Source organism: Malania oleifera, chromosome 13 (genome assembly GCF_029873635.1).
Source record: "Malania oleifera isolate guangnan ecotype guangnan chromosome 13, ASM2987363v1, whole genome shotgun sequence".
Lineage (NCBI taxonomy): Eukaryota > Viridiplantae > Streptophyta > Magnoliopsida > Santalales > Ximeniaceae > Malania > Malania oleifera.
Genome location: NC_080429.1, coordinates 17,392,624 through 17,405,539, shown reverse-complemented (window position 1 = coordinate 17,405,539; position 12,916 = coordinate 17,392,624). Strand labels below are relative to the sequence as shown.

General features: G+C 33.3%; 1 protein-coding gene across 1 annotated transcript; it reads left to right on the top strand.

Annotated features, from left to right (window-relative positions):
• Positions 1-2,184: 2,184 nt before the first annotated feature.
• Positions 2,185-7,418, top strand: LOC131145715 (S-linalool synthase-like). The gene is made up of 12 exons (XM_058094912.1): positions 2,185-2,536; positions 2,627-2,819; positions 3,327-3,547; positions 3,760-3,886; positions 3,997-4,106; positions 4,229-4,458; positions 4,690-4,805; positions 5,005-5,103; positions 5,433-5,648; positions 5,851-5,980; positions 6,134-6,379; positions 7,101-7,418. The coding sequence occupies exons 1-12, from the start codon at positions 2,185-2,187 to the stop codon at positions 7,416-7,418; spliced, it is 2,358 nt and encodes a 785-aa protein (XP_057950895.1).
• Positions 7,419-12,916: the final 5,498 nt, after the last annotated feature.

Here is a 12,916-nt window from a genome sequence, read left to right as displayed (position 1 = left end):
TCCTTAGGTTTCAAAAAGTTCACAAATATGTATTGAATTTTTAAAAATCTTAGAAAACATTTGATTTCTAAGACATATATAACTTTCAAAAAGTTGGTTATTTTTTTTTACCATTAGGGAATTTAGTTTGCATTTTTTTTTTTTTTTTGATAAATTTCAATAGAAGACTAAAATTTTTGAAATTTAAGTGGAGGTCTCAAAGATTTTTGAAATTTCAGGAGAAACTTGTATCTTTTCACATTATTATTACCACCCATTTTGACTTCAAAATCTCTCCTTGATGAGGGTTAGAGAGTATAAGATTTCCTTGCATCCTAGTAGCTTGCCAAACCACAATTTAAATAATCAATGGAGAAGATTTAATTATTATTTTTTAGGTAAAAGATACTTACATCTTTTAAGATTTGGTAAAAAGACAGAGATCTCTCGTGAGCTTTCAAAAATGTTGCAGATCTAACAAGGAGTTTCAAAAATGTCATAAACATCCACCAAGGTTTACTAAAAAGACAAAGACCTCCCTAAAAAAAACTTGTCTTTTTGTAAATGACAAAAAACAATCACCTCCCTTAAGATTTGATAAAAAGATAAAGACCTGTCCTGAGATTTTTCATCACAAATCTTTCTTGAGATTTCAAAAATATCATAGACCTCCTCTAAGGTTTACCAAACGACACATACGTCTCCTAAAAAAACTTATTTTTTTGTAAAATATAAGGAAAGATTTATATCTTTTTTCTATCAACAAAATTTTGATTTGACACATCATAAATATTTTATACTTTTTAATTTTTAATTATATTAAAACAAATTTTTTTTAATAATATTTAATAAAATAAAAAAAAAATTCCTCATCTTTCTTTTTCTTTTCCTTTTCCATATAAAATTTCTGACCCAAATTAACGTTGAGGCCGATTTTAAAATTTTTTGAAACCACAACATATTCATTGAATTGTTCATAATTATAGAAACAAGTCTAATTTTTATTTATGCTGCATTAACGTCAATGTCTAATTGTGCATTAACGTTAGAATGTCATATGGTTGGCGTCAATGTCTAATTTTTCCATATGATAGTCTTTTTGCCAAATCGGAAGAAAAATCAGTCTCTTTTCTTCCGTTGCCCTATTAATGTGACTTCACTTCACCGCCCAGCTCGACTAGCGTGTTCAATGTGCATCACATGAATACGACGATTCTCATCCACTCGCGTCAATTGCATGAGATGTGATGAACGCATGAGCAAATTAAAAGGCATACGAGTTTTTTTACGAAAATAGAAAAAAGACAAATTAGGATAAAAATTATGAAAATGTGTTCAACTTATATTTAAAAAGTCGATTCTACTAAAAAATAATATAAGTTAAAACATGAATTGATGGGTAAAAATGAAACAAAAAATAAAACAATAAAACAAAGGTTAGCCATCAATTAATGTTCAAAACCGATAAGTTCGGAATTTTATTAAAAAAATGACACTCACTTAAGCCAGCATCCGTTCGGCCTCCCTCCCCATGCCACCCGTATTTTTAAAAAAAATAATCAAAATTATATGTATATATTTTTTATTTCCTATAAATATTGTAAAAATAAAAAATTAACTCATCTATTTGCCCCTTGTGTAAAGAAGTGAGGCTAGCTAACAAATACTAAAATCTTATGGATTAGCGATTTAAGGTCTTAATCAAAATACGATTACTCACCATATAAGGCTCATAAAAACTATGCTCTCAAAATATTCGATATTCATTTAGTTCAATTTTATAAAACAAGTTTATTTATTTATCTTGCCCATTGATATATTTATAATAATTTATTTGATAAATCAAAAGTGAAAGGATTAAACTTGAGATCTTGGGCTCATCAACGCCTAACTTCACGCTTATCACCTCAGCAAATCCACTTTGGACAATTTTTATAGCAAAAAATATAATGTGAAAAGAGAACTAAGTACTTGAATATCGAAATAAACGGGGGCTCCAAATTCTAGCCGACAAGGGAGACTTTCTAACACACAGTAATCCCTAATCATGCATTTTAGACTCAGCGCCAAGTTGTTGGGTCCTTTTCACGGCATGTTGCATACACGATGCATGGCCCCTCATCTTATATAACAAGTACGTGTGCCTATGTGGTAACTCACCGGAAACCTGTGCTTTGACACACACACAACCCTTTTACGGCGGCCATGGCAGCGTCATCGAAAACCTCCAGCATTGACGTTAAAAGTGTGGTTGATAGGGTGAAGGAACGTCACTCGGCGATCCTCTTATCATCGTCATCATCCGTTGATCTCTACGCTTTTGTTTCCCCTTCCGCCTACGACACTGCGTGGCTGGCCATGGTTCCCGATCCTCAGCGCCGGCACCAGCCAGCGTTCGCCGCCTGCCTCCAATGGATACTGGACAACCAAAGAGTCGAAGGAATCTGGGGAGAGGTTGACGGCCACGGCGTTCCCTCCATTGACACTATTCCTGCTACTCTGGCCTGCATGGCTGCGTTGAGGAGATGGAACGTTGGAGAAGAAAACATAGAGAAAGGTTCATAGCGTCTCATTCACTTGTACATTTTTCTTAAAATGAATAGAGCTTGATTAATTACTCCAAGTATAATATAATTTTATATTTCAGGTTTGGAATTTATTCATGCAAATGCAGAAGAGCTTCTTACAAGTCTCATAGCTCATTGTCCTCGTTGGTTTGCCATTGTTTTTCCAGCAATGATTGAACTTGCAGGCACAAATGGTTTAAATGTGGTATTTCCCAACAGCACACATGCGGTGGTGACCCAAATATTCTCCCATAGGCAAAGAATCCTTGACACGTATGGATTCATGCATAAATTAATTATGAGATGAGAATGATTTTTTTTTTTTTTAATGATGTGGGAACTCCAGCCACCGACAGGCCCTCTGAACCCCCCGTGCAACACCAAATTCATGGGGTGGAAATGTTGCTGCCCGCCCATTGATGCATTGGTAATTCACCGTGCAAATCACAAGTGGGGAATCGAACCTTTGACCTTGAGGTCATCAAAGTCACAAGTCCGCCCTTACTACTTGAGTAAGCCCGGTTGGGCAAGATGAGAATGAATTGCCTTATAAAACCATTCAAACTTTTCATAATTTTTAACTTAAATTAAAGTTTAGGAAGAAAAAAACAACCTCTCTTTCATATTACAATCTAAATAAATTTAACTAGTAAGCCGGCTCAACCGTTATATGTAATCGGACGAACACCACCTGAAATGCATTTTACAGGATATGGAATATACTGTCGTAAAATTTATATTTACTTAATTAACTAATCATGCATGTTCATTAATATCTAGGGAAAAACTTGTTGATGGGTATCACTATCCTCCGTTATTATCATTTTGTGAGAGTTTGCCCTCGTCCTGGTTTATAAATGAGGACATAATTCTTAATCATTTGGGCAAGGATGGTTCATTGTTCCAATCACCCTCTGCCACTGCAAGTGCTTATATGGTCACTGGAAATGAAGATTGCATTGCTTACCTGAAATGTCTTGCTCAGAAGTGCTCCAGTGGAGGTAATTGATTAGGAATAAATTTTATTTAATTTAATTATCCATAAGTCAATGGAGGTAACTAATTAGGAATGGATTTAATTTAATTTAATTATCCATAATAGAAATTATATAGATAGTTTAAATAACCTATTATTAATTAATTAACTAATGGATAAATAAACTCCTATCCTATGGGTTTTATTTTATTTTTATTTTAATTGTTGCAGTTCCAGCTATTCCAGCTATATATCCCATAGATGAGGAACTTATAAAGCTTTGCATGGTGGATCAATTGGAAAGGCTAGGGGTTGCCGAGCATTTCACTGGGGAGATTGAAGAATGTTTGAAACTAGCTTATAGGTAGTTTAAGGAAAAAAAAAAAAAAAAAAAGGAGAGTAATATTTGCCTTCATAAACTAATTAATATAACTCAAACATCCTATTTGAATTTGTAATGAAATTTTATTTCAGTAATTACAAGAATCAGGAACTGTCAGAACTCAATATAAAGCCAGCAAAGATATTCAAGAATTCACTAGCATTTAGGCTTCTGAGGATGCATGGGTATAGGGTATCACCAAGTAAGTTTTAATTCCATGCTTGCTAACTTTTACTAAGAGGAAAATTTATCTCCATCCCACATGGAGTAGGAGTACTAAAGTGTTGATTAATAAAAAAATAATCAATTTCTTTTCATTCGTAGAGAGCTTCTGCTGGTTTCTACATCGCGAGGACATCAAAGGGTACTTGCAAAACAATTTTGAAGAATTCTCGAGCATAATGCTTAGCATTTATCGAGCAACAGATCTTATGTTTTCAAGCGAATATGAGCTTGAAGAAGCAAGATCATTTTCTAAGAAATTACTAGAAATGACTTTACCCTCCAAAAGTAGGGGCGACAATCTTATCATGTTCACATCTCTTCCAAGAGTGGTATTTAATTTCACTATAAATTATGTACTTATTTGGGTATTTATGCTTTTATTTCTCTTAATTGTATTGGATTTGCTTAAATTTGCATGAGATGGTTTACAAAATATATAGTACTAAATTTAATTTGTTTGAAGGCGTGAAATTCTTTCTTTTAAACACAACTTAACATGAATTCTTCAATATATTATGCACAAAACATATATTTTTTTAATTTTGCATATCACCACATAGATTGAACATGAGTTGAGTCTTCCTTGGATTGCTCGAATGGAACATTTGGATCACCGACTATGGATTGAAGAAAATGAAGTTTACCCTTTATGGGTAGGAAAGGCCTCTTTCTATAGGTATATGTCTTCCAAAATGCATACATTAACACACACACACACACACACACACACACACACACACACACACACACATATATATATATATATATATTTATCATGTGTGTATATATATATTCCTGATTTTGTTTATAATTTATGCTTTCATGTGAGACATATTAGACATAATAAAATGTCTAACAGAAAATTTTCAAATTAGGTTGTCATGTCTTCACAATGACGAGCTAATGCGACTTGCTGTGAAAAATTTTGAATTTCGACAATCAATTTATAGGAACGAACTAGAGGAGTTAAAGAGGTAAACTTATAATTTGTATAGAATTTTACACATCTTGATATATGTATATTTTGTTTTAGATACAAAAAGTTGACACATATTTATGTATGCATGTATGTATCTGTGTATTTATGTATTTCTCAAGAATATATACTAACCCTAATAAATTAGTAAAGAGAGGATTGAAACAATTTTTTTTTTTATTTTTTATCATTAACATTTTCTACCATAAATTTTTCAAAAACATCCTCTTGCAATATATTGTAAATTTTGTCAAACAAAATAATTAAACATACTCGAGTATTTGTTAACTTCACCGATTAATTGTTTCTCTACTTATGGAAATATAGGTGGTCTAAGGATTGGGGACTCACTAGTATGGGATTTGGTAGGGAGAAAACTACCTACTGTTACTTTGCAGTAGCTTCTTGTTGTAGCTTGCCTCATAATTCTGACGTGCGAATGATAGTTGCAAAAAGTGCAATTGTTATTACGGTGGCTGATGATTTTTTTGATATGGAAGGTTCCATGAATGAGTTAATAAGCCTCACAGAAGCAATTCGAGGGTTTGTACATAATTATAGTTTGATCATTCAAATAGATTAATTTATCCTTATTTCGATTTTGAATTTGAACTTTCATGAGTTTGAAAAAACATAATGTAGAATCGCATTATGTTTTATTCAAATCATATAAATTTGAATTCAATACTCGAAATTTATACTCATAGATACAATCTAATTTTCTTAGTCATATATTAAATAACAGATGGAATGGAAAAGGCTTGAGCGGTGCTACTAAGACTATTTTTGATGCCCTAAACAACGTTGTGAGTGATATTGCTACCAAACATTTCCATCAACAAGGAAGTGACATAACAAAGGGTCTTCGAGATATAGTAAGCTTACTTTCCAGCATATAACTCTTGCATTGTTGATTATATCCTTCCCTTAATTTTATATATATATATATATATATATATATATATATATATATGTTGGATCATCATGAAATAATGACATGTGGATTTGATTTGGGGGTATGGTCCAAGTGGTATGAAACATTTGGATCATGGTTGACAGAAGCTAAGAGAAGCAAAACTCAATGCCTACCGTCCATGGATGAGTACCTCAAAACTGGGATGATATCTATAGCAATTCATACAATAGTTCTTCCAGCATCATGCTTCTTCAATCCAAGCTTACCAAATCACAAATTGAAGCCTTCCAAATATGAAACTGCCACAACTTTGTCCATGCAGATTGCTCGTATGTTGAATGACATTCAAAGTTACCAAGTAAGTTAATAAAAGATCATTTAATTTTCCTTTTTGGTGAAACAAAAAAAAACAACATTTCATGAATTCACATATACAAACATACACAAGTATACATAAATTCCAATTTCTTACTGTGTCTTCTTTGTAAATATATAGGACTTTTGACAAGTACATACTTAGAGACATCATATATATTGTTGTATCAGGGCATTATGCTGAATTCACATGTATCACGGCGGATATTGACTACATGTACGCTAAGTGACCTAAAAGTGGACATATCTGTGTACAAAAGTAACTAAGTAACTATTCTTTCTTTTTTCTGGAATTGTACCTACTCAAGTTGCATGTGTGTGGTTGAAGTTTGAATAAATAAGTTTGAGACTTTTTTGGATTCAAACAATAAAAGAAGCTATTGAGATTTGAGAGAATCTTACACATCTATAGAAATAGAGGGAGCGATAGTCTTTGTCGATTTGGGGATAAGGATTACTTTTGTAGCTCTATCTAATAAGATTATATGTACACTATGCATGAGAGCTCCACCAATTTGAAGTCTTGTATCCACAATTAGGCACATTGTCCAACTAGATAAAGTGTTGTTTTCTTTTGTTTTTTGTTTGAATGTGTTAAATGTGTTCATAATCCCTAGATGTATTTCTAAGCATATAGGTGTTTGTGTGCATATGCATGCATATCCTATTTGCTAATCAATGTCTGGTTGCTTTGCATATAACAGAAGGAGCTAGAGGAAGGGAAAATTAATCTTGTTTTACTCTACTTGAAAGAAAATCCAAAGGCAACCATTGAAGATTCAATTGCATATGTGACAGAGATACTTGATAAAAAGAAGAAAGAGCTTATTGAGGAAGTTTTGGTGGATGGGTTGAGTGCAAATTTGCCTAAACCGTCCAAACACTTCCATCTATCATGCACCAAAGTGTATCAAATGTTCTTCTACTCCTCCAATGGATTCGATTCCAACACCAAAATGCTTCCTCACATTCAAAGAGCAATCTATTTTCCTCTTCAAGTTTGTTCGGTGATGTCTCCATAAGCTAAGCTCATTGTAACGTTTGGTCATTACGAGTCGAAGAAGAGAATTTCGTTGATTGAAGTGCCCTGTGATGCCCCGATTTCTCGTACAAATTTTTTTCCTCAATAATAAACAAATTATCACACATCATCCTTAACATTCACAAATCGGTCACGTCAACAATCCTACTATCATTTGAAAAGTCATTTTATTTATAAAACCTAACAGCGGAAGTGTAACGACCTGCTCCTTTTTCACATATATATTTTTTTATATAAATAAATTATCATCACATCATACATTCCAACTCAGCAGGTCACAATCCACCTGGGTCCGTGGGCACCAGGGATATAACAAAACATACAGCAGAAGCCTACGCAGCAGAAAGTATAAAATCATATACATCTCATCATAATGTGCATAACACATACCAGAGTCACTACAATTACTATCTCACAGTATATACATCTCAAAATGAAATTTAGGGACAATCCCCACAAAACCTAACTGTCCCTACCAAAAACTTATCCTTCCAAAAAGGGCAAACAACTGATCTAGATTAGCGAGGCTTTTCCCGCTCTCCTATTAGGGGCTCCTGAAAAATATATAAGATTTAGGGGTGAGACACCTCTCAGTAAGGGAAATAAACTAATACCAGTGTGTGGCAACATGAGTATTCTGTGTTCTACATATACCATACATAACATATTCAATACTGTTTATCAAATCGAGGAAAACATATGCATATCAAAACATGGCAGAACATACTGCATTTTCATAAACATTTCTCATCTCATATCATAATAATAATAACATAAAAACAATCCTGGTAGGTTAACTGGCTGTTGTCATGTATTACCCCCACCTGATTGGGTTGTGTGGCCCGAAGGCAGGACCTGACAATGGTTGGCCGACCATTGCCAAGTCAAACAGTAGTCTGTAGGTCCGATGGGTCTACCCAGACTGGTCCGTACACCAGGGGCGATAACAACACACTTCTTGAAAATAACCACATCGACCATCCAATCTCACACCACTCCGTACAGCGGCGTTAACACAGATATCATGATCACGAGGAACATGGACACATAGCAACGGTACCGTGCAAGTGCTAGCCTAGACCAAGCCAACCAGGTTCTGATATCATATACATATACTAAAACCGTGATACATAAATATCTCATATCATTTATTTTCACATCAATCATATCATTTCACATATATACGTGTATCATGAAAATCATTGGCCCGTACGCCGATATTACACATTTTATCATAGCTCGGCCCGTACGCCAGTAAATCACATAGCACAGCCCGTACGCTGGAAAATCACATAGCACGGCCCGTACGCCGGCAAATCACATAGCACAGCCCGTACGCTGGCAAATCACATAACACGGCCCGTACGCCGGCAAATTGCATAGCACAACCCGTACGCCGACAAATCATATGACACGGCTCGTACGCCGACAAATCTCATCCACATAGCACGACCCATACGCCGGCAAATCACATATACATATTAAAATATCTCGGCTCGTACGCCGGTTTTCCATCATAGAAATCCATATCGTCCCCATTCCAAAAAAAAAAAACAGTATTTCACAACATTTTTATACTCATGCCACACAAAACAAATTTTCTACGTATTCAACATATCATCATTTAAACAGTATTTTCCAAATATAAATCATATATATAAATATATTTATTTTTCCTAAAACCAGATGCTACATATATATACATACATTTTCTCAAAACAAAACTAGCTTAATTTATCCCCTTACCTGAATCCTGAAAAGTCCCTAAGAAAATCTTCCCCGTACCCACAAGGTTCTTAACTCAACACCTTGAAAATGAAAACTCGCAGAATTAAAGTTTAGTATTTTCATACGTACAACATTTTCTATAACTACCACTAAGTCAAATTCAACTTAAAAAGTCTTACCTCAACTTAGGGATGATTCCCAAAGTTCCCAATCACACTCTGGAACTGAAAATTTCCAGTATTAAAGTTCAGTATTTTTACGTGTATATCACTTTCTTCAACTGTCAAAAATCCAAATATTGAATATAAAGTCTTACCTTGGATTTGGGATGAAATCCAACTTCGTTTCCCTGACGATCCACTCCGGCAGACTTGTAGAGAACTTCGTCAGGAGCGTCGTGGTGGCTTCGGTTTGTCGATCCGACGTAAAACTAGCCCGAAATTGAAGAGAGAGAGAGAGTCGTAGGAGAGAGAGAGAGAGAGAGAGAGAGAGAGAGAGAGAGAGAGAGAGAGAGAGAGAGTGAGAGAGCACTTCCAAAAAAAAAAAGATCTAAGCAAGCTTCTTCAAGAAGCTTGCACACCATTTTGTGTATATATATATATATATATATATATATATATATATATTAATATCATAAAAAACAATAATTAAAGTAAAGCTTCTTGAAGAAGCTTTCACACTTATATATATATATATATACCTTTAACCTATATATTAAATGTATATCATAATAACTTTTATATATATATATATATATATATATATACACACACACACACACACACACACACACACACATATATATATATATATATGTATACATGCTTTAATATTTATATATATATATATATATATGTATATATATATATATATATTTGTTCCTTATCATACTATTCATTTTACTTGTTAATTTAATTAATTAATTTTATTTTATTATTTTATTATTATATTTTTTTAAAATTTTATTTTTTTCACGGTTACTATAGGAAGAAAGTGTATTTATATCATTCAGAATACAATATCCAGAGTATCTACATACACACATATACATCATTATCAAAAACTCAAAAAACTACTCAACTCTAGGGGAAATTACACACCTCCTAATCCAAAAACTCACCCTGTGTGTCAAGGTCCCAGCTCCCTATGATCACGGAGCTCATCACCTGGTCTATCCCTGTTCCCTGAAAAATTTAAATAATTTGAGTGAGACACATCTCAGTAAGAAAGAATAAATTATTTACAGTGTATGGTCATATGAGTTTCGTTATAATACACTTTACTTTTCAAACCATCATTTCATATGAGAAAATATACTGATATACACATTCACATAATCGTATAAATATACAACACAAGTTTTTATAAGCTTTAAAATCATTTCTTAAATTCAATATTTTCCAACACATATTTACCACGAAGTTCCTGAGAATAGGGAATGTTACTTGCCCATACAGGTAGCTTCCCTCTGCCCTAACACGTTATGTAGCCAGATATGACCACATCTGATACCTATCAGGATACTCACCTTACTCAGTAAGCCTTGAGGCGGAGAGTTTCACTTCGCCTCAATTATTTATATTATTAACTCACACGGTTCCATTTCTCAATTTTATCATTCTTTATTTCTCAATTTCCATTCTTTTTTTCATTTTTCATTTTAGCCAATTTTATCATTCTTTCACTTTTCGTTTCCATTTTAATTTTCGGCTCATGAGTATCCTCGGTATCAAATACCACATCGCGCCTGTAACTTATGGCCACCCTGAGGATCTTTCTATCCACGTCATGCTTCCCCTCATGGTCAAGGTTCTGCGACCTGAAGACTGGATCTAACCGCAGTTGGCCGACCAGGTTAGATCAAAATATCATATCACATATCGCGTCTGTAGTACGACTGACCGGCCTATAACCCTAATCCAGACTCAGGGGGCCCACAACCCTACAAAATGACACAGTCGACTGTCATGCCATACGTTCCAAGAGTCCGTGTGGTTGCACTAACACCACTAGCAACAATACCGTGCTCAATATCATAACCATCCAACGGGATTTACTACCACATACCTGCAATCATTATGTGGTATTGACATTTCATCAATCATATTCCAGTATATCACAATTCAGTTCAATATAAATATTCTCATTGTTTTCTGAGCACATTTCATCATCTCATAATAACATATATCATATTTTACGTATTTTTCACTTTTTTCCCAAAATACTCATATCAATCATTTGTATAAACTCATTTCTCATGCAAATAATTTTCACTCACAAATAAATACCACATTTCATTACTTTTCAATATCAAAAATTCACAAAATCTCATCTTTTAGGAAAAACAGTTCTACTCACATATAAGTATCATATTTCATTATTTTTCACTAATCACATCAATTCTCATTTCAATATTTTCTCAGAAATACCCATCGTTATATTTCATATTTTTAAACACATGTCATGTGCCACACAGTTTTCATCTAATATTCATAACATATTATTTTCACACTCCAAAATATCACAATTTAAAATCACTCAAATGTCACACAATTTATTTGATATTTATATTGTAATAATTTCCAAACAAAATACCATAAGCACATTTTAACATTTTAATTTAAACAGTAATTCTAAAAATATTATTATAATTTATTCCCCTTACCTGATTTATTGAGAGTCTCGTTAGGACCCAACATCTCACGCCCTTGGCGTCCGAAATTTAACTCCTAAAACTTGCATTTTTCCTAGATTAATTAATTCGTTTCCCCAAAATAATACTCATCTCACCTTCTTTAGACTCCATATACCTAAAATTAACATTTAAATTAATATTTGACACACCCACTTAATTTTTGAAAATTTGCCTGTGGATTCCAAAATTACACCCACGGCACTCACCCGGACCCTAAATTTCAGAAATCCTACTTAAACTCCAGATGCTTGACATTTTAGAATTTTTAAATTAAGCCTAATTAATTAAAAATAAGCTCCTTAATAACCCCCGTATCCCAAATTTGGGATTTTACCCGCGACGACCCCATAAGAATTCCGTCCTACTAGACTTGTAGAAAATCATCCCTAAATTCTCGTGGTGGTGTCCGTTCGTCGATTGGTCTTATAGTTTGCAAGAAATTAAAGAAAAATGGGAAATCAGCTTATCCTAGGAGATACGTCTACGCTGCTCCTACCACCGATTTGCTCCAGTAGAAATAACGGCAGCGGATAATGGAGTCCAGCGGTATCTTCTGATTTTCGATCGGGCGAAAATTCGCCACGAAATCAAGGAGAGAGGGAGCGAGAATGAGAGGAGAGAGAGTGTCTCTGCGAGCAACAGAAAAGAAGATGAAGAAGAAAAAAAAATGAATCTCCTGAAGTTTCTAGCTTCAGAAGAAGAAGAAGAAGAATAATAATAATAATAATAATAATATATTTAATTAATATTAATAATAATATATTTTATTAATAAAAAAAATTAATTATTTTTTTTCTTATTCTTTTTTTTCATTTTTTATAAATCCAATTAATTAATTAATTATTAATAATAATAATTATTATTATTATTATTATTATTATTATTCTTCTTCTTTTTTGGGGTTATTACATGCCCCACTTGGATTAATGATTTTGTTTCCGAAAAAAAAATGGAATAGAATCCATTTCCCATTGTATTTTCTTTTTATATCATATACCATTAATAATGAAACTTTTTATTTTAACATAATTAAAAATAAAAAATATATATAATTA

Excerpts from the sequence above, each read along its gene's own strand:
- LOC131145715 (XM_058094912.1), top strand. The coding sequence starts at position 2,185 with ATGGCAGCGTCATCGAAAACCTCCAGCATTGACGTTAAAAGTGTGGTT. Across the intron at positions 2,537-2,626 it reads AGAAGAAAACATAGAGAAAG|GTTTGGAATTTATTCATGCA; the intron begins GTTCATAGCGTC and ends TTTATATTTCAG. Across the intron at positions 5,981-6,133 it reads CAAAGGGTCTTCGAGATATA|TGGTATGAAACATTTGGATC; the intron begins GTAAGCTTACTT and ends GTATGGTCCAAG.